At 32.2% G+C, this 21,974-nt stretch overlaps 9 protein-coding genes across 9 annotated transcripts; 3 read left to right on the forward strand and 6 right to left on the reverse strand.

Annotated features, from left to right (window-relative positions):
- Window positions 1-135: 135 nt before the first annotated feature.
- cgd7_1320 (casein kinase II, alpha subunit, putative) lies at window positions 136-1,698 on the reverse strand (the record flags this gene model as incomplete). Its single annotated transcript, XM_001388337.1, has 1 exon — window positions 136-1,698. The coding sequence occupies one exon, from the start codon at window positions 1,696-1,698 to the stop codon at window positions 136-138; it is 1,563 nt and encodes a 520-aa protein (XP_001388374.1).
- Window positions 1,699-1,887: 189 nt separating this feature from the next.
- cgd7_1330 (protein kinase with possible transmembrane region near N-terminus) lies at window positions 1,888-4,350 on the reverse strand (the record flags this gene model as incomplete). Its single annotated transcript, XM_628315.1, has 1 exon — window positions 1,888-4,350. One exon carries the CDS (start codon window positions 4,348-4,350, stop codon window positions 1,888-1,890), a length of 2,463 nt encoding a protein of 820 aa, XP_628317.1.
- A 706-nt stretch (window positions 4,351-5,056) lies between these two features.
- On the reverse strand, window positions 5,057-8,311 carry cgd7_1340 (conserved hypothetical protein; the record flags this gene model as incomplete). Its single annotated transcript, XM_628316.1, has 1 exon — window positions 5,057-8,311. The coding sequence occupies one exon, from the start codon at window positions 8,309-8,311 to the stop codon at window positions 5,057-5,059; it is 3,255 nt and encodes a 1,084-aa protein (XP_628318.1).
- Window positions 8,312-9,748: 1,437 nt separating this feature from the next.
- cgd7_1350 (hypothetical protein with a possible transmembrane domain within N-terminus) lies at window positions 9,749-10,957 on the forward strand (the record flags this gene model as incomplete). Its single annotated transcript, XM_628317.1, has 1 exon — window positions 9,749-10,957. One exon carries the CDS (start codon window positions 9,749-9,751, stop codon window positions 10,955-10,957), a length of 1,209 nt encoding a protein of 402 aa, XP_628319.1.
- Window positions 10,958-12,501: 1,544 nt separating this feature from the next.
- On the forward strand, window positions 12,502-15,540 carry cgd7_1360 (protein with signal peptide and Sec14d domain, probably secreted; the record flags this gene model as incomplete). Its single annotated transcript, XM_628318.1, has 1 exon — window positions 12,502-15,540. The coding sequence occupies one exon, from the start codon at window positions 12,502-12,504 to the stop codon at window positions 15,538-15,540; it is 3,039 nt and encodes a 1,012-aa protein (XP_628320.1).
- A 626-nt stretch (window positions 15,541-16,166) lies between these two features.
- On the reverse strand, window positions 16,167-16,748 carry cgd7_1370 (hypothetical protein; the record flags this gene model as incomplete). The annotated part of the gene is made up of 1 exon (XM_628319.1): window positions 16,167-16,748. The coding sequence occupies one exon, from the start codon at window positions 16,746-16,748 to the stop codon at window positions 16,167-16,169; it is 582 nt and encodes a 193-aa protein (XP_628321.1).
- A 120-nt stretch (window positions 16,749-16,868) lies between these two features.
- cgd7_1380 (conserved hypothetical protein) lies at window positions 16,869-17,885 on the reverse strand (the record flags this gene model as incomplete). Its single annotated transcript, XM_628320.1, has 1 exon — window positions 16,869-17,885. One exon carries the CDS (start codon window positions 17,883-17,885, stop codon window positions 16,869-16,871), a length of 1,017 nt encoding a protein of 338 aa, XP_628322.1.
- A 148-nt stretch (window positions 17,886-18,033) lies between these two features.
- cgd7_1390 (conserved hypothetical protein) lies at window positions 18,034-19,035 on the forward strand (the record flags this gene model as incomplete). The annotated part of the gene is made up of 1 exon (XM_628321.1): window positions 18,034-19,035. One exon carries the CDS (start codon window positions 18,034-18,036, stop codon window positions 19,033-19,035), a length of 1,002 nt encoding a protein of 333 aa, XP_628323.1.
- Window positions 19,036-19,161: 126 nt separating this feature from the next.
- cgd7_1400 (signal peptide containing protein) lies at window positions 19,162-21,354 on the reverse strand (the record flags this gene model as incomplete). Its single annotated transcript, XM_628322.1, has 1 exon — window positions 19,162-21,354. The coding sequence occupies one exon, from the start codon at window positions 21,352-21,354 to the stop codon at window positions 19,162-19,164; it is 2,193 nt and encodes a 730-aa protein (XP_628324.1).
- Window positions 21,355-21,974: the final 620 nt, after the last annotated feature.

Genomic DNA, 21,974 nt, shown 5'->3' on the forward strand with positions numbered 1-21,974 from the left:
AGGAGTACAAAAACAGGAAACGAAAAGGAAAGGAAATGAATAGAGGAGTGATAAAAGCCGTGAGACAATAGAATTTTAGATATTAAATTAAGATGAGCTAAAATTACTCTTTATTAGACAATTCTCTTTGTTTGTTTAATTTGCATAAGTTATTGGAAAAAATGACATAAAAGGACAAAAGTCTTTATTTCCACAATTATTTTTAGTTTTAGGTGAAATCATGGGAGATGAATTTGAATAATAACTTGAAGATTTTGAAACAACCCATGAATGTTTACTTGGATGAATAGTAAAGAAAGGATGTTTTAAAGCATCTTTTGGATGTATTCTAAATTTGTAATCCAAAGTAAGAAGTTTTGAAAGTAAATCAAGAGCTTGAACAGTAACTAAATCTTGATTTTCTTGAGTAATTAAGAAATCAAAAGTTCTTGGATCAGTAAAAATTGGACTTGTTGAATTAAAGATTTTTTTGGTTCTTTTAAGATAAGAAAAAGTAATATCATCAGAAATTGTTCCATTATATTTATTAGATATAGAAATAATATTATCTCCTCCAAGTAATGAAGCAATTTTAACAATTTGGTCATTATTGTCCCAACCTGGAAAAAGTACATCAGGACTTAATGAATTCTTAAGAAAAATACCAACAAATGTTTTTGGATATTTTGTAAATACTCTAGTAAAATAATTGGTCTTTAAAGTACCTAATCTGAAAAGCATTTGTGAGAATAAACAACCTACTGACCAAGAATCCACAGAATAATCATAATTTCTGATTCCTAAAAGAAGTTCTGGTGCTTTATAATATTTGGAAGCAACTCTTGGACTAAAATCAGGATCATCTTTTGAATAATATTCTGCTAATCCCCAATCAATAATTTTTAAAGATTCTTTATTTATATCAATTACAATATTTTGTGGTTTAATATCTCTATGAAATACTCCTAAAGAATTTGCATAAGAAAGTCCTTGTAATAATTGTCTCATGTAATTTTGAAGATCTATATATGTAAGTTTTGGAAGAAGTGAATAAAATTGTTCATTATTAATATATTCCATAACAAGTCCAATATGTTTTTTAACACTAATAGATTTTTGATTCAAATTTTTTATTGGATTATGATATTTAACAATATCTAAAAGTTTTATAATCGAATTTTTCCCTTGTATTTGATCATATAATTGTGAATTTTCTAATAATAATGTTTGATTAACATGATTATCAGAATAACCATTAAGTAATTTAAGTATAGAAACTTCTCGAATAATTTTCCATTCTTGTACATTCTTTAATTCTTTTAAAGCAACAGGAAAACCTCTAAGAGAACTAATTTGATGATCTGTTAAATTAAGAAAATAAGGATCAATAACAAGTGTTTCTTCTCCAATCTTATTTTTTGTTTCTGGACTTAAATCAATTTTCCATGCAAAAAATACATTTGAATATCTTCCTGTTCCTATAGTATTTCCTTTAATATAAAAATTTTTTCTTGAAAGTCGACTCATTTCTAAAATATTTTCCAAAGAAGAAAAATCTTCATGACTTTCTACAATATTTCGAGGATGATTTGATTTAGGTATTTTATTATCTTTTTCTTTATTAGTATAATTTTCATTATAAGAATGAGAAAGAATAGAAAAAGAAAGTTTTTGAAGAATAACTAACAAAATGTATAATATTAGTAAAATCCTAAACATAATGACTATGGGATCTCCTTTACATCATTGATTTCTTTCTCCTCTTTAAAAAAAAAGATTCCTATTTTCTCAGTTATATTATTATTATTATTATTATTTTTCATTACTTATAATTTGAATTGTATGAATATAAAAATGAGGACTTTTGGCGCCTACATTTGTATAAAGGTTTTTTACAAGTCAAAAGCATTAAATTGCATTTTTGCTACAACAAGAAGAAAAAAAGAATTTTTGAGTTTTTAATTTGGTTTTCTCCTTTCTATTTGAAGATAAAAGAGCAGTTTCTGTGTGATTACTTATGGTATTTTGAGAATTTTTCTTTTGATAAGTTTTTTTACAGTTTATTTGAACTTTTTCTTTTACAAGTTTATTTTTTTTACCTTTATTTTTAGACCAACTGATAATTTTTTCTCTAGAATGTTTTTTGGCGCCAAAAAATTTGGTATTAGATTTTCTGGAATCTTGTTTTTCTGAGTTAGACAACTTATATTTAGAATTTAAGACTAGTTCATTAGAGGAAGGGAGGGAGTTTGAAGAAAAATGAGAAGAAGAGTCTTTGAGATCAAGTTGATTGAATTCAATTAATGAGTACTCTAAGCATTTGTGCATTTTTCCCACAGAAACCTTTTTATTCATGAGGGAAGACTCATCATTGCAATATTTTTGTTCTTGTTCTTGTTCTTGTTCTGATTTATAAAATGTAGATGAGAAGAGAGAATTGGAAGATTTGGAGTTTTGTGATTGATTATAATGGTTATTAATGGTTTTTTGGTTATTTTCCGAGTCTTTAAGATATGTCTTGGAGGACTTATTGGAAGAAATTGGAATATTTTGAATAGTAATAGTACTTCTTTTTCTACTAAAATATCTACTAATGGAAACACTAGTGCTGATTTTCTTGATTAGATTTTGATTTGACAAAGATTGAAACTTAGTAGGAACTTTAGCTTTATTTTCATGACTGAAAAAATGATTAACATAATTAAATATACTTTGTATATAATATTTAGAATTGTTATAGTTTTGTTGAACACCAGAGATCATTTGTATAAATATTCCTAAAGAATTAGGTCTCTTAGCTTTAAGTAAAATAAAGGGATGTTTTAAAAGAAAATTAGCATTTTTTCTTTGATTTGGATCTTTTGTCAAACAAGAGTCAATAAAATCCCAGAATTCTGGTGAAAACAAACCTTTAATTTCTTCTCTCACAGTCTTTTGAGGAGGAGGAGATCTTAAAATATATTCCAATAATTCTTCTAAAGAATCAAAATTTGGCCAAGGGATCCTCCCAAAAGCTAGTTCTAATACAGTTATTCCAAGAGACCAAATATCAGAAGCTCCTGGTTCTCCAGTTCCAATTCCAATTCCAGCCCCAGTTTTAGTTTGAATTCTAGTTCCAGACCCCAAAATAATCTCAGGAGCCATCCAAAAAGGACTTCCTAGTATTTCTTGGTCATTAGAAAAAGGATACATAATATCGTTAACTTTAGTGATTGATTCAGAATCTTCCTGACGATTACTTTTTATTTCAGACTTAATTTTCCTAGAAACTCCAAAGTCTGCCAATTTTGCTACACAATTTTCAGTTAGTAAGATATTAGCACTCTTTATATCATTATGAAGAATATAGTTTTGAGAATTGGAATGATTTCCATCTTTTCGTCCATGAATTCTTATTAATGCCTTTAATACGTCCTGAGTAACTGAAGCAAGCAACTCTTCTGGAAAACTCCCATATTTACTATATAAACCATAAAGTGATCCCCCTTCTGCATATTCCATTAATATGTATAAAAAAGAATCTGAGGAAAAAGTCACATAATATTTCAGAATTTGTTCGCAATCTTGTAATTCTGACATTATACTTGTTTCCTTTCTAGCTGTAGCTAGTGGGTCCTCCAATTCTGCTGTGTCATTTGCTTCTAAATCCACAATCTTTATAGCTAACTTCTTTCCAACTCCTCCTCCTCCTCCTCCTTTCCTAGCCCATCCTGTTCCTTTTGTTCTTGTTTTAGCTAAAGATATAGATGCTCTTGGCTCCAGTTTTTCCAGTATCTCCTTTATATCTGAGTCAGTTATCTCAACTGTGATGGAATTTCTACTTTTCTTTTTTCTTGGACTACATATATCTGCTAATACCACAATCCCATAAGCTCCCATTCCAAGTATATTTGAGATTGAAAAAACTACCAATCTCTGTTCATTACTGCTAATACTATTACTATTGCAAATACCTTTATTCCCCTCTTCCTCCTGATTATAGACCACTTCAATCAAATTCCCCACTTTAAATAGTTCTCTCATTCTTCCTCTCTTTTCTTCTTGGCTCTTTTCTTTTTTTCTTTCGGGAACTACAAATTCAAAAGATTCCAAAGAAGATTTGCCATTTTCTATATAACTTTTTTCTTGTGCTTTCACGGATTTTTCTATAGTTTTCCTCTCTCCTTCTACAATCTTCCCGTTTTCTTCTAAAACCTTCCTGTTTTCTTCTAAAGTTTTTTCCTCTTCTTCTAGAACTTGCCCCACTCCTTTCTCCTCTTCTTCTAAAGTATTCTCAGCTTTCTCTACTCCTTTTCCATCTTCTCCTATTGTTTCATAGTCATCTTTCTTACTTTCAACCCCCAAATCTTTATTCTCTCTTGTCAAAGACATTACAGAATACTATTACAAAAAAAAAATAACCCATTTCCAAACTCCCTTAAGGTTATTAATATTAATTTTCACTTTTATTTCAAATTAATCAAAAATTCCGCTTTTTAGTGGTACATGCATGCACACAGAATGCATGCATGCAGCTCAGACTAAATCCCGCCACCAGCCCTCATCCTCTCCACTTCTACTCCTCACCTTAAAATGCAGCCAAATAACAAAAACAATTTTTAATACAAAAACATAAAGAAATATTTCATTCATTAGGAAAAAAACCATTGAAGAAAAAGTGACAATAATAAATAAGTTTTAAAGAGTAATTCTTTGTTTCTATTTATTTATTAGTTGAATGTCTGTTTTAATATAATGCGGAAAATGTAGCATAGGATGAGAAATTAAAGAAGAAAATTAAAATGATACCCCTTGTATGTATTTGTGTATACATAGTACCAACTTTTTTGTTCTTCCACTAGATTATGATAATAATCCTTAATCTCTTTATCCCATTGCTTCCACCAGCAGGAAAACTTAAAACAGACTTTGAGCTAATCCCATTAGATATACTTTTATGTTATATTATGTTTGGCAACCACCAAGATCTAAAACAAGAGCATCTCTCCACTCCCCTCTCTCACAAACTCAACTAACTAACTCAGGATAACTGAAACTTTATGAATAATTACTTTTTATTCTTCATTCCAAACCCTATTTATTGGGAAAAATCTTGAGTTGGAGACTCTAAAGTACGTCCTGTAGTTGCAAAAACCGATGTATCCTGCTGAGCAGAAGCTTCATTTGAAGCTGGTGGAGAAAGGAAATCCCCATTAACAACAAAATCAGGACATCCAAAAGCAAGACAACAAGCTTCTGTTGATTCTACTGGACTGAATTGTCTGAATTTACCAAAAACTGCTTGCATTGCACTAGTACATTGTGATCTTGTTACTTTAGCTTGTCCTGTTGGCTTAATTCTTCTCACAACTCCCATTATTAATTGCCAAGTAATTGGATGAGTTCTCTTCTTTGGTAAAAGATCAAGTCTATGACCATATGAATCAGCTAATTTGAATGCATAGTATCTCTCCAAATTAGTCTTAAGAACTCCTCCATTGAAGTTTTGATCTGAAGTAATATCCAATATTGAACAAATCTGAGATAACATCTGGTTACTTTGAGCTGATAAGTATTTTGGGAAAAGTATTGTCTTTACTGCATTTCTACAAGATGGAGTAGCAATTCTCATTCTTCCTTGTTTTACTTTGTTTGCATACTTGAGAATATTTACATAGTTAACTACATCACAAAGATGAGACAGATTGATGAATTGGGAGAATCCTGTTTTTGACGCAAGTTTTTGATGTAATTGTTTAGCAGTAATAAAGTCAATTCTTTGAGCTGATAAACAACTTTCACTTTGTAATGGATCTATTAAAGCACAAATTGATTTTGCTGATTCAATTGAATATCCAAGATCATCAACTAATTGACCAGTACAGCTCTCCAATACAGTAAATTGATTCAATTTGTAAATAACCTTAGCAAATGCTTCGACTGTTGTTCTCTTCTCATCCTTTGTTGGCTTATGAGACACAATACGATTCAACATCTCTAATTGTACTTTTGTCAAAGCTGAATAATACTTTCCTCTAACATCATCAATTCCTGGAGAATTTGATGCTTCAATAGATTCCAATGTCTTAAGAACTCCTGGTAATGATTCTACTTGACTACCTTCTGTTAAGCTTGGCATAACATCATATCTTCTAGTCTTTGTCTTGGTTGCTTTAATCTTATCATCCATAAATTGTTGATAAGTCTTTTCTGCAGATGGGAGTTGATATTCGCCTTTACCATCCATAAAGTCTTTAATGCTATTAAGAGCTTTCTTGATCTCATTAAGCTCTTTACCTGAAGTTCTTCTCTCAAAGAATGAAGAACAGGCATGATGAGACAGTTGGAAAAGTGAATTACTAGTATCTAACCATCTTCCAAAGAATTCTGAAATCATTACAAATTCACATTTCTCTCTGGGTGGATTATCTCCCATCAATTCAAAAGCTTTACAGATTTCATCAAATCTATATTCAAGAATACCATACCTCTTTGAAAGATCATAAATCTTCCTAGTGAAAGGATGAATAATTGGTCTTCTAGTCATAGGTAATTTATCACATGATTCAGATCCCCAGAAGTCCATTCTAATACATATCTCCTCTTGTTGTGTTGCAGTTAAACCATATCTTTGAGCAAAAGTCAAATTAACATTTTTCAATACAAATCGATTCATAGCATGAGAACATCTTCTTTGAACTGATCCTTTTGATGGACTAATCTTTGGAACATTCATTGCTGCAACTAATAGACAAACATCTTCAAGCTGCATCAATGTATTTCCTCTTAATTCCTTTAAGAAGTAAGATCTAACATCTCTAGCAATACCAATCAATGGAGAAACTAAGAATCTTCTACAGATTTCAACAGATTGTTTCTCCATTGCAGAACACATCTTTCTAACCTCAGCTCCAGTGAATTGTTCTCTAGGAGCATTTTCATCGTTATTCTCAAACTTTCCCAAATATGAGTTAAGGATAGACTCACAAGTAATTTGTGGTTCATTAATGTTAAATTCTCTAACCATATTAACAACTTCAATTAGAGAGTAAACATTGAATCCCATAGCCTTATACTCATCATAGATGTTATAAGCCCACATAAGCTGAGTAGGCGAGATAATTCCTTCTTGTAAAGATTGGCTTAAAGCTGGCTCACTGCTTAAGAGAACAGCCAACTTTTGACCAATAGGAGAAGTCTTCCACCATCTGGTAGTATATGTTTGAGTAGGATTGAAGAAGCCACCAGTTAAAATAACAGCCTTTTCTTCTAATTCCTTTTGTCTCTTGGAATGTTTCTTGTATACCTCTTGACAAGCTTCAACAAATTGAGAGACAATATCCCATCCCCATGGAGAAACAGTATCTCCCATATTAGCAGCTCTGTTCCATAATAAAGAAATCATTTCATTTCTACAGAACTCAAGAGTTTGACTTTCTTCATCTTTCATTGCAGATACAACCTTACAAGCATCACTAACTCTGAAATCAAGTAACCTCGGAAATATAGCTTCACCAAAAGCAACAGACAATTCTTGAGCCTTTTGAATGTGCCTTGGAGGAACTCTTTTACATTCTGGAGTCATAGTAAAGTCCATCATTTTACATATGGTTTCAGCATCCTCTTGAGTAACTGTTTCAACAGTAAGTGGATCTCTCAAAGCTAAGATATTTTGTTGACAAACATCATAAACAGTTCGATATTTGACATTAGGAAGCTGGGAAGGTCTAACAAGTTGAACCAATCTACAGATTGATTGTTGTTCAAGCTTTCCTCTGAACCTGTTTTCAATATCATCAACAAGAACAAAATCTGGCCATGCCAAGTCAGCACATTCATCATGGCCCCATGGTTCTATATTTGAGCACCAGGTCTCAGTATTTTCAGAATGAATTCCCATATCCAAAAGAACCTGTTCACAAGCCTCCTGACTCCATCCAAAAGTAGAGAACTTTTGGAACATAGTTTCAAAATCCTTAACAGTATACTTGAATGGACTGTTGGAATATTTTGGATCAGATTGGAATCTCCAAGCTGCAATTTCAGCCCATTGTCTGGCTCTTTCAAGAACGGCACTTTCTTTAACTCTTTGGTATCTTCTAGCAATTGGAATATAACCAATAGGAAGTCTATATTCTCTTAAACTGTCTACCCACTTTTTATGTTCTAATGGACTCATCCATGGACCCGACATATACATATTCGTAACTGCTCCAGTTAAAGCTGCTGAATGTTGTGATGGTGGATGCAACCCCGGAACAACCTGGGTTGGCATATAGAATTGATCAAAGTTCTCTGCAAGGCATGCTCCCACAAATGCCAATGCGGTGCTAATAGTGAATATCAACTTCATGATTGATTCAATAATAATTTAGATTCACAAATTTGCAAAGAGTCTTCAGGTTTCTCAGTTCCGAAGCTTTGAATAATTTTCTATCAATCTTAATAACTTATTTTTTTAATGCTGCTTCTATTTTATTACTCCACTAATAATTCCTTCTTCCAATCAAATCCACTCACTTAAGTCGATTTAATGAAAGATTCACTGCCCTATAAATTTCAAGAAAACTCTAAGTTTACTGTCCAACTGTTCCTTTCCTTTATTTTTGCTTTATGGAATTTCCAAGCAGAGAGGAACACGTCCTGGATCTATAAACATGTTAGATCTGCCCGCCACTATGCCGCATGGGCGCCATATATTTAAGATGGGGCACTTAAATCCGAGTTTGCATGCGCATGTAAGTTTGGCGGACTAATGGCCATTTCCCGCCCCATAAACATGCAGAGGGTAGTTTGTTTCTTACTTTGTCCTGAATTCCCTCTTTTCCCTCTTTTTGTCATGAATTTCCTTATAGTAGATCTGTTGAGGGGAGGGTGCTTTGTTTGGATCGCTTGTTCGAGTAGACTTGGATGTCGTCATATTCTTTCTTTTCATTGTTTTGAACTTATTACGTGATTCTTTTTCTGTGAGGAAAAGAATTGCTTACAGTTATAAATTCTTTCTATTTATGCTTTAGAAGTGATAGAGAGAGATAAAGAAAGAAAAGAGGATTTCAGAATTCAATAAAGAATAGGCTAGGCAGAAAATAAAGTTCAGTACAAGGAAATCCAATTAGGCTTTCATATATAGTTGATATTAATTACGGTGTATTATTTGAATAAAACAAAAAAAAATAACTTTTTCATGCAATTTGATTAAATGACCCTAATTTGTATTAGGATAATAAGAATTCAGCTAAATGAAAAAAAAATCTTAAAATTTGTTGTGAATATTTTTACATAAATACTACATAAAATTTGGTTAATTCTAACTCCTCCTATTTGAATCGATTTGCTTTAAAGAGAAAAAGAAGCAAAGTCCTAACCTATTGAATTATTTACTTGGTTAAAAGAAAAGTTTTGTGAAAGTGGGATAGAGAGTGAGTGGAAGAAAAGAAGGAAAGAAAAGAAATAGGGTCAGTCTGAAAAAGTTGATTATTACCTTTGATCCAGAGTTGAAGGGAATACTTATTAAAAAGAGGAAGAAAAAAAATCTTCAGCTCTTTTGATTATATCATATTCTCTGCTTTATAAAGTATTTCACTTAATTTTGTATCCATTGAAAAAGGTTACATATATTAAGAGAAAGAAAGAAAGAGCTGATAGACTTAGGTACTCTTAAATTAATAAAATAGAGATTTAACATATTAAAGAGAAAGAAGAAAAGCTTTAAAAGAGCAACTAGTTTTTAGTTATTTAAGAAGAAAAAAGTCCAGGTTAAGATAATTTCAGCTTAATTGAATTCTGAACAATGCAGCCAATTGGAGCATTTGGGATGGTTCCCCAATTAATAAATCCACCGGTGATGATGGTACCTGGAAGAAGCTCTGGGAAAGGTTCGAGTGGAAATTGTTGTGGTGGAAGTAATTCTAAAAGAAAAGGTTCCTGTGGTTCATGCGGAAGATGTTTTGGGTCACTATTTATTATTCTATTTGCTTTTATATGTACCTCTTGTTGCTATGCTTATCCAATTTATAACTCCTTTACTAACCCAGAATACTTTAAGAAACAGGAGACACCAATTTGGACATGGGAAACGGCTTTTAGTAAAGCAAAAGAAATTGGCTACTCTATGTCATTAACCAAATCTCCAGAAGACGGAAATGGAACTTCTGAAAATACAGCAAGAAGTAGAGAAATGGATAGAGTTCAGTTCCTTAAATTGAATTCTACGGATGATAATAACAGAAATGCTAGTACATTTATTAACTTGGAGAATATTTTAGGTCAGAATTCTTCCAAAATATTCTTCCCTCCATACAATAACACTTATATTTCTAGTCTTCTATATTCTAACCCAGAAAGGAAGCTAAGCATAAGAGGAGGAGTAGGAGGATTGAACCTCGTAAAAGACTTAGCTATTGGAGTAAAGACTAAACAGATACCCAATAAATACTTCAACAAGGAGTACTGCGATAGAGGAAGAGAAGAAAAATCGGAGGGAGTTTGGAATGAATTTTGCAACTATAAACATAATGTAACTAACTTAGAATGTATTGATATGATGAACGGGCCAGCAATATGTGTTGGAATTAGAAATCGTAAATATGAAGTGTTTTCAGTTTCAAAGCAATGCAAATTCATTGACCCCGAAATCCCTGTTGAAATCTTTCCAACAATATCAGACATTTGCTATAGTGGAAAATACTTGAATAGTTCATTAGCTACATTTAATATTACTAAGCCAATATGTCCTTGCATGATTAGTTCAAGTCCAGTTGATAATTTAGAATTAAATGAAAATACGACAATAGCAACAACATTAACTGGCAATCAAAAAACAAGGGACTTTATTCTACAAGACAAAGCCAACCCAGAAACTCAGAAAATGCTCAGAGGGCCTGAAGGAATTTCAGACAGCTCTTCCAATTCTGGTTTAATTCATTCTACCGCCAAAACCCTTAATCATGCTATTCCGGGGAACAATACAAACTCTACACTAAAAATGCTCAATTCTTAGAATAGCATTACAAAGGAAAGAAAGAGAGAGCTAATTGATTGAAACACTTTCTGTCAGTTGATTTATTGTAAATGACGATTATCTTCTCAATTAAATCAGCTCAACTGGTTTTGAAAATGCATCTAACTTTGGCATTATATACATAGAAATAATAATAATAATAATAATATACATAGGTTGACTTCTTTTGTTTGTATTTTGATTGAAATTAGTAGGTAAAATGAAATAAATATACATATATATATGCTTAAAAGTCAGACATTCAAATAATGTTAATCTACCAAAATAGTTAATTTTACAATATGCCAAAAACTAGCAATGACTTCTCCCTTCTTGGCAATTTGAAAACTAAAGTAAAAATAAATACGGTGTGGCGCCGGCGCTTGATGTGAGGCTCAATAATTAATTCTTTGCATTAATAAAAGAGGGAAAAAAGGAAAATAAAACTTAAGTTACTGAAAACAACTCAGAAAAAACAGCTGTTAAATGATTTAATGAGAACTATAAGATTAAGAGTTGGCGATTGAGTCTGCCCTTTTTAAAACTGTTCAGAGTTTAATTTTCTACGAAAAGATGCATGCAATAAATCGCCATACTTGGCGCCCAAAAGGATTGAGTCAAAATAGTTTAATACTGGAATAGAGAATTTTATTATATTTCCTATTATGAAACTAGAACGTTAGACATGTGCTTCACGTAATAAAAAAGAAGTCAAACTGTACAAGGTATAATATCTGCTTTTTGCGTCGAGTAGAAAGGAAGGAGAGACACTTTACTTTTTCTCAAAGATTCTAGAGAACTATATCTTAGTTCAAAAAAATCTATTAAAATAATTCGAACTTTTTTTTTTAGCTATTGTATAGAATACGTTTGAATGCCACATGGAATCAAATAAAAAGCGTTTTACCGTTTATTGAGTGTAATTTGACTATCAGAGTAAATAATTAGATGTCAGGAAGTAGTTTACTTGGCTCTACACAACTGCACTCATACTCAGTAATACGCATTACGAATTATCTGAAGTTAAGGGAGTCTTTGCCACCTCCAACTCTAAAGCTCCTTTTTACCATTCATTAGAAAACTTACAATGGCGTAAAGGATTCGGAAAGCGGCTTCCTCGAAACCTAAAGCCAAAAGTAATCACATTTTTTTAAATTAGTTTTCGTGATTTGTACAATTACATAAATCTATTGGATTCTACCTCGTTTAGATTTCAGTAAAGTCAACTAAAATTTCCTATAATGATCCTAATTGGAAATTTAAACTAGTAATCTACATTTTGTATGCCTTATGAATCCATTAATCTCCTTATCACTTTACATTATTTTATTCCCCTCTTCGTCTTAATTGCCCATACCCTCACTGGAACGGCTACGTACCGATACTCGGGCGCGCAAATCTTGGCGCCGCGCAGACTATATGAGGAGCTTAGATAAACTGAATATAGTGTGAAATAAGACCTGGAGTGAAAATTGGAATTCATAACAACATTGAAAGAGAATAAGGAGAATGCAAGGAGAGATTCAGGATAGGAAGGTTCATTGATGATGACCACAAGGTACAGTTTTCTTCATGCTCTTATTTGCATTTGGTTATTATTTCGGATTATTTTGGAACCGGTTAATGGCAAAAATGACTCAAAGTTCAAGTTTGGACCGCAGCATCCTCCTCATGATAGAACAGTTATCACTGACTTTGATAACTATGCGATTCAATATTGTGGTCTAAAGGACTCAGTTTTTAACGTAGCTCATTGTATTTTTCATGCATTTGTTGAAATACTTGAAGAAAGGGAGCTCAAATATGAGGATTATGAGAGTGTTATTAATTTGTTACTACAAGGAAAGAATCTAGCATCTCACCAGAAGTTAATTTCTTCTACAAATAGTTGTCAAAGTATGGTTGTCCCATATATTAAATTTTCTAAGCCTAAATCTTCAAAATCTATTATGGGAGTCAAAATTTCTACAAAGATTGAGGATTATTGTAAATTTGCCTTTAGATGTATTAGTAATGGGTCAAATACACTTGTTAAAAGCAAACAGTCTGTTATGCAAGAACACCTTGGAAAATGGATTGGTACTTCTTTGAAGGAAAATGAGGGTTTTGGCATAGTTATAGCTTCTAGACTTGATTTTCGGATTTCTCAGCTTAAAGTCCGTTCAAAAGAACCAAATGAACTTTTAAAGATTGGATGCAAACTTGCATCAGAGTCTCCATCAAAGAGAGAGTCTCTTTGTATGGAGATCTTTAACAACAAAGAAATTTGTTCTATTGTTGCCCCTTATAAGTTATCATTTAAAGGCTGGTCTCATCCTCCTATAGATCCTATTCAAAATAAGCCTTTCAAGTTTAATCCTAAGACTATGATCGATGAGAAAATTAAGAGTATTGTAAATATTCAAGTTAATGAAGAGCTTCCTCCTTACTGTATGCCTCAAGAGATTTTTTCTTATAAACCTCCTCCAGAAACCTATACTAAAGAAAAGAAGATAATTCATTTTTATACTGATATAAGCCAAACTGAAAAAGCTATTATTGACCAATTTCTAATGCATTTTGTGATTAATTATGGTAAAATCCCAAGAGTGATTTTTGATAGAAGATCTAGATATGCAATTGAAGGATGGCTTTCACATAAAAATAAATCTCCAATCATCTCAGTACATAACTCCATGTATTCTTTAGGAAGAAAGCTCCATTACAAGGATGCAATGAGTGGAATGTTATATTCAAATTCAGGATATAAAAAAGAAACTTATCCTTACAATCTTCCTCAATTTAAAATATTTTCTGTATATTCTGATAAAACACATACTTTTGATATTAGTGACACTAATCCACTGATCTCCACTTGTTTAAAAGAAGGATGTGCCTATTTTATAGGAAGAAGTGCTTCAATGACTCCAGTTTTAGTCATCAGAGCCTCGACAATAATATCAATAAAGAGTTTTAAACAGTCCTCAGCATCTTTCCTTGTCATGTTTTTAATGGAATTTGCGGAAAAGTATTTGTTTTTCCCAGGAAAAGTTGAAACTATTGACATTATTGTTGACTGTAGAGGTTTCTCGCTTACAAACTTTTCAACTCTATTAAGAATCAAACCAATCCTTCTATATTGGCAGGATGAAGGTATTGTTAATCAATATCCTTTGAGATTCAACAACATTTTTATCATTCAACAAAACGATATCTGGACTACCTTGAAAGACATTCTTGGAAGATTCTGGCTAGAAGAAACTGTTAAGAGTGTCCAAGTCATTAGTAATGTCTCCAATAATCCCAAGGATAATCCAGATCTTAAGCTTCTTTGGAGATACATTTCTCCGCACTTAATTGAAATTGATATAGGAGGTTCCAGACCCAAGTTGCAAAGTGGTCAATTTTACCCATTTAAGATCTTGCCAGGCCCATATAAGCCTTTCAACACTAATCTACTAGACCCTAAAGTCACTCCAACTCTTAGTGACTGGCCTAGTCCTGATTTTAATTCACCCAAAAACCTCTACAAGCTCCTTCCAAAGAACTTCTTCCATTCAAGGGAAAAAACCCTGGATGGGAATGAGAATGTTGCTCCCATCAACTGGAAGGAATCCAAGCAGCTTTTAAATAGTATTCCAAAGAATCTATGGCCAGAAATGTCAACTCCAACATCAGAATTTAAATCAGAAGATAACTTAGAAAATAAGGCGGACTCTAAAGGTTCTTTAGTCTCAGAAAACAAAGGAGAAAAGAATGATATTGAAGATCCTCAAGATACTCAAAACAGAAATGACACTTCAAAAACAACCATTGATACGGAGAAGCTCACAAAGAGTACCCCTAGAAGTATTAATACTTTAAGCAGCGGAAAAGATAGAGATCTACTTCTTCAGTTATTACTTACTCAGAAAATGCTCGGTAATCTCAAAGAGTTCCACTCCCTCCGCCTTGAGAAAATCAAGAACAAGCGTAATTTGGAAGAACAATGTATTCAACTTGCAACCACACATATTACATTCTTCTCAAAATTGGTCGATAAAGCTCATATTGAAATTTTGAGTAAAGTTGCTAAAATGAAGCAAAACAAAAAGGCGCCAAATATGCCGCAAGTTGACAAAAGGTTATCCATTTTTGAAGCTTATAAAGATATTGCTTCAACTTTAAATCTTAGTAGAGCTAAGAATATGTTATCTGAAAAGAGTTTAAGCTATTTAGAACAAATTGGACGCAAGATTTCAGGAATTGAGACCAAAATCAACAAAGCAAGGCAGGAGATTAGAATTCTTTTAAAAGAAGATCCTAGCGTATTGAAAGAAAAAGCTTCATCAGCTTGGAACGAGCTCTTGACCGCTTTAAATGAGCTTGGTGAACTTAGAAAAGGAATGAGTGATATAGAGATTAAAGAGAAGAAGATAAATATTAGGCTAAGACAAATGTGTGAACAACTTACCTCCTCAATGGGTGTAACAAAGTCATTTTTAGATAGCTACAGTAAATATGACCACTATAGTATGTTCGAGAGTTCTCTTCTTTATAATATGATTAATACAATTATTAAAGGGCAAGAGTATTCTTTTGAGAACTCAACTAATGGAAAATAATATCATTTTAATATTTGATTGATCTAATCCACATTATATTTAATATTATGCATAAATACTAATTATGGAAATACCCCAAGCTTTATTAATTTTGCTACTGTTTATATTTGCAATTATAAGTATATCAAGTGATGGAAAATTACTTTGAAATGTTTATTAAGTACTTAGAACATTTTTTTTTTTTACATTCACTTAGTTTTTTTAAGTTCTGGGCAATTTTTCAGCTCTTCCTGACTCTCTTCTCTAGCTCTATCCCTCTTCCCTGCTTCTCTATTTTCTAAATTACCTGAAATCTAAGGTTAGTGCATGCAAACACCGGTGTACATGCACTTGCAAAAACTTGCAAATTTGCATGCAACTCCAGAAAGTAAATTGTCCAAATTTATACTTACCTTTAGACCAATTCAAAATATTATTTTCTACAGTTTTTACTATATTAGACAACTCAAACTCAATAACTTCAAATGACAACATTTCAATTCAAAAGATTAAAATACAAAGAACTATATGAATAAATAAACAAGTTAATTAAGACTAGAATCCTGGTAATTTCTGACATAACGATTGAGCGGCAAACCAATATCTAAAAAAAGAGTATTGAAAGAAATTGAGGTGAACTTTTGAAACTAGTTATTTTCAAATTCACTTTCTATTTGTGAATCGTCAGTCTCCAGAGATTCAATTTCAAGGGATTCATCATCCTCTTGCTCAACTGCTTGACTATTTGAGGATATATATAAAGAAGTGGTATATACCATAGCCCAGCATTCAGTGGTTTCAGAAAAATTAGAGTCACTATAATTTCTAGTAATCTCAGAAGCAGCAGTCAATACTTCCTGAGTATCTGGAACAGGATCACTACAAACCTCAACTAACTTTTGAATAGATTTATCCATTTGTTCGCCACTACATTCCTTTTCAAAGGATTCCTGTAATGACGCACATGCTTCATAAATTTGCTCTGGATTTTGAACTTCCGAAGTTTCATTAGACAAATCAGCCCCCTCAAGTTCAACAACTTTCTCTGATGAAGGCTTTTGGCTTTCTTGATTATTGTCTTCTGCTTGTTTGTGGTCATTTTCCACAAGCTTAACAATATCTTCACCTTCTATTTCTTCAGCTCGACAAGAAAGAATTAGTAAGCCAAATATGAATACTAAAGTAGCAATGAAGAACCACTTGAAACCCTTATTATAAATGTACGGCATGTTATAATAAGTTAATTAATTCAGATTCCCAACAAAAAATATTTTAAAAAAATTCGGAATTTAATGTGTGTATAAATGCACCATTCACACAAAGTCAAAAGTAGAATAAAACAGGGATATTTATGCCTCATTTAATAAAGTTGAAGGCTCCAATTTACACTTATTGATACGTTGTTCAAGATTGTAAAGTCTCTTAATAGCGGTGTAAAGTTCAGAAATATCATCCCAATTAAAAAAGAAACAAGTAATGCCCGAAGTGACGGTATTGAAGCATCTAATAATAGTGGCCCTCCCCCCTATGGTGATGTCTTTTCTAACAATAGCTGGAATTAAAAGTATAGTTGGTAGAAATCCAACAAGACTCCCCAAGCTTTCGCTGATTAAGCTGTATCTAAAAGAGTACAAATAAATATCACTATGAATCAACTTGAGCTCATCAACAAGAGTATCTTCTATTAGTGACAAGTTAAGTCTTGGAATACCTTCTTCACCCAAAATAAGCTGTTTTCTAAATTCAGCTTCAACAATCTCCTTTCGCATGATTTTAGAGCTCATTTTCCTGGATGTGAAATAAACCCCAAGAATCGAAACTGAAATCGATATAGCAAGATAAGAAATAAGAGAATATTCAAATCCACTTGGAAACGGTGGAATTCCTGAAACTTTCCTACTATGTTCAATCAAAATTGGAATGTGAACCAGACTTCTTGAAATAGAAATCACAACTTTAAAGAAAAGATTCAAAATAAGCTTCAAAACCTGAAGAGTATCTTCCTGGATTCTTTGAGACACTCCTTCCACTCCTTTAATGAATCTCCAATTATCAAATAAGTATTTTGACTCATAATTACGCCAATTAAGAAGTATTACTGTTAGGAAGAAATTACTTAATACTCTAAATACACAGAGGAATATGAGGAATAATGGCAGATTTAGCATTTTTTCCCTTATTTCATCCTCATAACTCTCCCCAGGTTTTGAGTTGAACGAACTGACCAAAAGATTGTATATTTCAGAGAACCATTTTGTCACTTTCAAATGAAGCTTTGAATATTGCACATTCAGAATGATTAACAAGAAACAGTAAAACCAAGTACTTGCAGAGTACCTACTGGAGAAAAGAAATTTCCTAATCATATTTCCATTTTTTTGTCTTAATGGCAACTTCGATTTACAAAATGTCAAGTCGTATAGCGCCAACTATTGTTTCAAGTATGTCTAATCAGTTAACTTCTAGACAAGAGACTACAGAGAGAAGAGATAGAAGGGTTTTAAAGTAGCAGTAATGATTCTATTCAGTGGCCTCAGCAGAAGATCTCTTATCAAGTTGTTTCTCTTTTTGGCTGCAATTTCCGCATGTTCAGTACTTCTGTTGTACTTGGAGTTTTCTGGGAACTCTCAACTTAAAACATTTGGAGATGTGTTACAAGCAGCAGTTAAAGATAGGTCAAGTGTTAGTGCTTCAGACCTGTACACTTCGTTTTTTGCATTGATTTCTTACAAGCTAGCCGTTGTATTTTTGAAGTCGGTATCTTCATTTCTGTCCAAGAAGAGTATTTTCTTTTGGAGACTGCAACTAACAGAGTATTTCTTAGAGAACTGGGAGAATATTTACTTAATTGAGGGAGTGTCTCAGAGGATTCAAGAAGATACTATGAGATATTGTAGACTTTTTGAGAAGTTTTCAATTTTTGTTGTACAGGATTTATTCAAGCTTTTTATATACTTGCCTTTATTACTTGATCTAAGTAAGCATATAACAAGAACATGGTTTATACCCAATACAAGGCATTTATTACTTGTTTTGATTATAATTAACTCCATAATTGGAACTTCCATTATTATTTTCCCAAGTAAATACTTATCTAGGCTCGTTTATAATATAGATAAGGAAGAAGCTGCATTTAGAAAGAACTTGGTTTTATTTGAACTTGAAGAAAGAGACTTTTCTAACTTCGACTTTGATGGGAATTACATTAGTGTGGATAATACTCACAGAAGCTACTACAGAAGGTATTATTTTATTAAAATCCTCCAATTATTGCATTTTCGCCTGTCGATGATCACTTATTGGTTGTTTGCTCATCCATCAATGGTACCTCCTTATACTCTAGGTCTTCTTAAACAGACAATGCATGCATTTGATGAAGTCTCATCAGTATTTAACTTTGTGGTATCTCATTTCAAAAGCTTAGTAGAGTACATTGCAGTTTTTTTGAGATTAAATTTAATGGTTAAGCAAACTATAAAAGCTAAAGAAACCGATAAATCTGGGATTTATCATTAAAACTACATATGGAATATTTTCAAGGAAATGTGGGTATTAATATAAAATCAATTCTAGTTGCTTTTTTTTTTTTAAAAATTCTATTAAATTTATTAATTCTAAAGTTGAAGATTCTTTGTATTTTTATTACTGAACTTCAAAGAAGATTGAAATATCATCTGACTCATTTGCAAAGAACTGAACACAGGAAATATTTCCATCTGGCCCATATCCTCCTTTTGAGATTTTGGTTACCTCCATTTTATCAATAGAAAGAAGCAAAAATTGCCCAAGATCTTTAACACTAATAACCCCTCTTCCAGAGCTAGAAGTGGCACTACTGATATAATGGCCCTTATAAATTGGCTCATTCTCTTTTATTGCAGAAGTTCTAAATACATTAATATTCCCAGAACTGGTGTATTCAATTTGAAAAGAAAAACCTTCCTTTTTTGTATATATATCAACTTTCAACGCGCCATTGGAAAATCCTCCAATGAAATGAAGTACGCCCCCAACTGGAGAACCAGTGGAAGCTGAAGTAAAACAAAGCCTGTTGCTGTCGCATACAGTAGAAATATAAGAACCTCGGTGTTGCTCAAGAACGCAACTTTTCCTTATTGGTTGGAATTCCGAAGAAATCTTATCAATATTATCACCGTTAATATTCACAGAATAATCGCCCAATGTTTTACTTACTTTGGTACTTTTGACATTTTCTAAATTGTTAAAGTAGTTTCTACGTAATCCACCAGCATTTTCATCTTTAAGCACAAAAGTATCATTTTGTGGTATATTTTCATAATCAACTTTATCAAGATTGGTTAAATTGGTTATCAAAACCGCACTTTTTCCATTTACTCCTACTAAAAACTCGGCAACATCTGCATTGTTATCAAAGCTAATCATTGTTTTCTTTTTATCTTCAGTGGAATCTGAAGCCACTCTAACAGCTACAAAAGTTTGTCCATGGTTATCTTTTGACTGAGAATTACTTGACTTAAGCACAGGAAGTATTCCGTCGATTGAGCATGTTCCACTTCCTGAATAAGAATACCTTGTGCAGGGCCTTGTTGGAAGCACAGTGGATGTAGGTTTACGGTGAAGCCCTTCAAAGGTTATTCCATATGGAATTTCCCCATTTGGAATAACGATTGGGTCAAATGCATAGAAGCCATTGACTGATATTGTGACAAACAAAGAAGTAAAGACTAATTTAATTGCATAACTTTGGAATCCATAGCTTTGTAAAGGGAAATATCCTCCCTTAGATCTTATAATATCAGTGCCGCTTGTCCCTTTAAGAAACAGTCCATTATCATTAATAATGAGATGGAAAAGAATTAATCCTGAATTTGAATTTAATATCACGTGAGTTGTTGATGGCATCTTTACAGATTTACTTGATACTGATCCCGGTATTCCCAATAATATTTGGCTACCAGGAATTAAAGTACTTTTTGGGATTATAACATTTGATGAAAGACAAGTCTTTGAGTATGGAGATATATTCAAGTTTGATATACTAGAACCAGTTACTGGTACACTTAGAACGCAGTTTTCCATTTCGTTATTTTCTATAAATGGAATTACCGAAATTCTTACATTTTCAAGTCCAGATGTTTGGATCTTGGAAATTCTAATAGGCTTTTCTGCAAGGTTAATATTTAAAATATTATATACCAAGTTATTTAAAGTGAAGGAAATTGTTGTATTTGTCAAAACCATTACAAAAGTCATCCTACCAATCCCTAAAGTAGAATTTGTTGCATCATTAGCAATCGTAAAATCATCTTGGCACCCTTTCAACTCTAAAGTTGTTATTCCATCATTTACTTGAGTTCCATTCACTAATGAACTTATTTTTACGATCGCACTATTCTCTTTAGAGCCCAACTTGAATGAAATTAGTTCCGAATCATCTTCTGATTTGAATTCATAACTCATTCCAAATTTGTATGAATCTCCAACAATTGTTGTTGTGAATCTAGACGTAATTGGAACCAACAACGTGCTATTCGAATTATCACAGTTAATTGGCAAAGTTCTATTAAAGCATGAATCTTCTGTAAAATTCATATTTACTGGGATAATTTCTGGATTGCTCAACTTGTTTCCCAAATTCTCTTCTGAGCTTTCAGTAATAGAAGTTGAATTCATTGTTCCATTCGAACTTGCCACCTCCTTGATTGGCTCTGCGCCACCATTTTTGCTTATGTCGCTATTCAGTGACAGATCAGATTCAATTGTTGTACTGACTTGTTGTGATTTAACCTCTACATTCAAGCAAATCGCTAATATCAAAAATCCCAAACCTCTTAAAATTTTTCCCTGGTTCATTTATTTTACCTCTTCCACGAAATCTTAAGTTATTGTTTTATTTGTCTTTACCACAACTTTATCTCTCTTGTTTCTTCTTTCTAATATTAATTCTTATTTTTGGATTCAGCTTGGAATAAACCATTTACCCACACGTAATCTTAGAGTGTTATGCGCGCCAGATTGCATACCGGTATATGTTAATCTTGCATGTATGATTTAAGAAAAGAATAATAATCTTGGTCAAATGGATTCAAATAAATAATCAAAAACTTATATTTTATTTTATGCTTATTACAATTATCTCTCGCTTTATATTTGAATATTTTGAAGTTTTGATAACTTTAATTACTAGTTATTACATTTTTTATTCAACTTTTTTAACTCTTTAATAATTAATATTTCTCTAATCAATTTACTTAATTTCCGGATTTAAATGATGAGTTTTAGGTTAAACATGTGGTCAAAAATTGTTCTAATTTTTTCTTAATCAACAGATTTTATCTAATCAATATTATCTGATCTAGAGCTCAACTCCTTCCAATACTTCCACAAATAATATGCACTTCAGCAGACTCTAAACCTCATCTCTACCTTTTTCTTCTAATTATTTTCCTCTCTCCAATCATTTATTGGCCTTG

This window comes from Cryptosporidium parvum, chromosome 7 (assembly GCF_000165345.1).
Source record: "Cryptosporidium parvum Iowa II chromosome 7, whole genome shotgun sequence".
Lineage (NCBI taxonomy): Eukaryota > Apicomplexa > Conoidasida > Eucoccidiorida > Cryptosporidiidae > Cryptosporidium > Cryptosporidium parvum.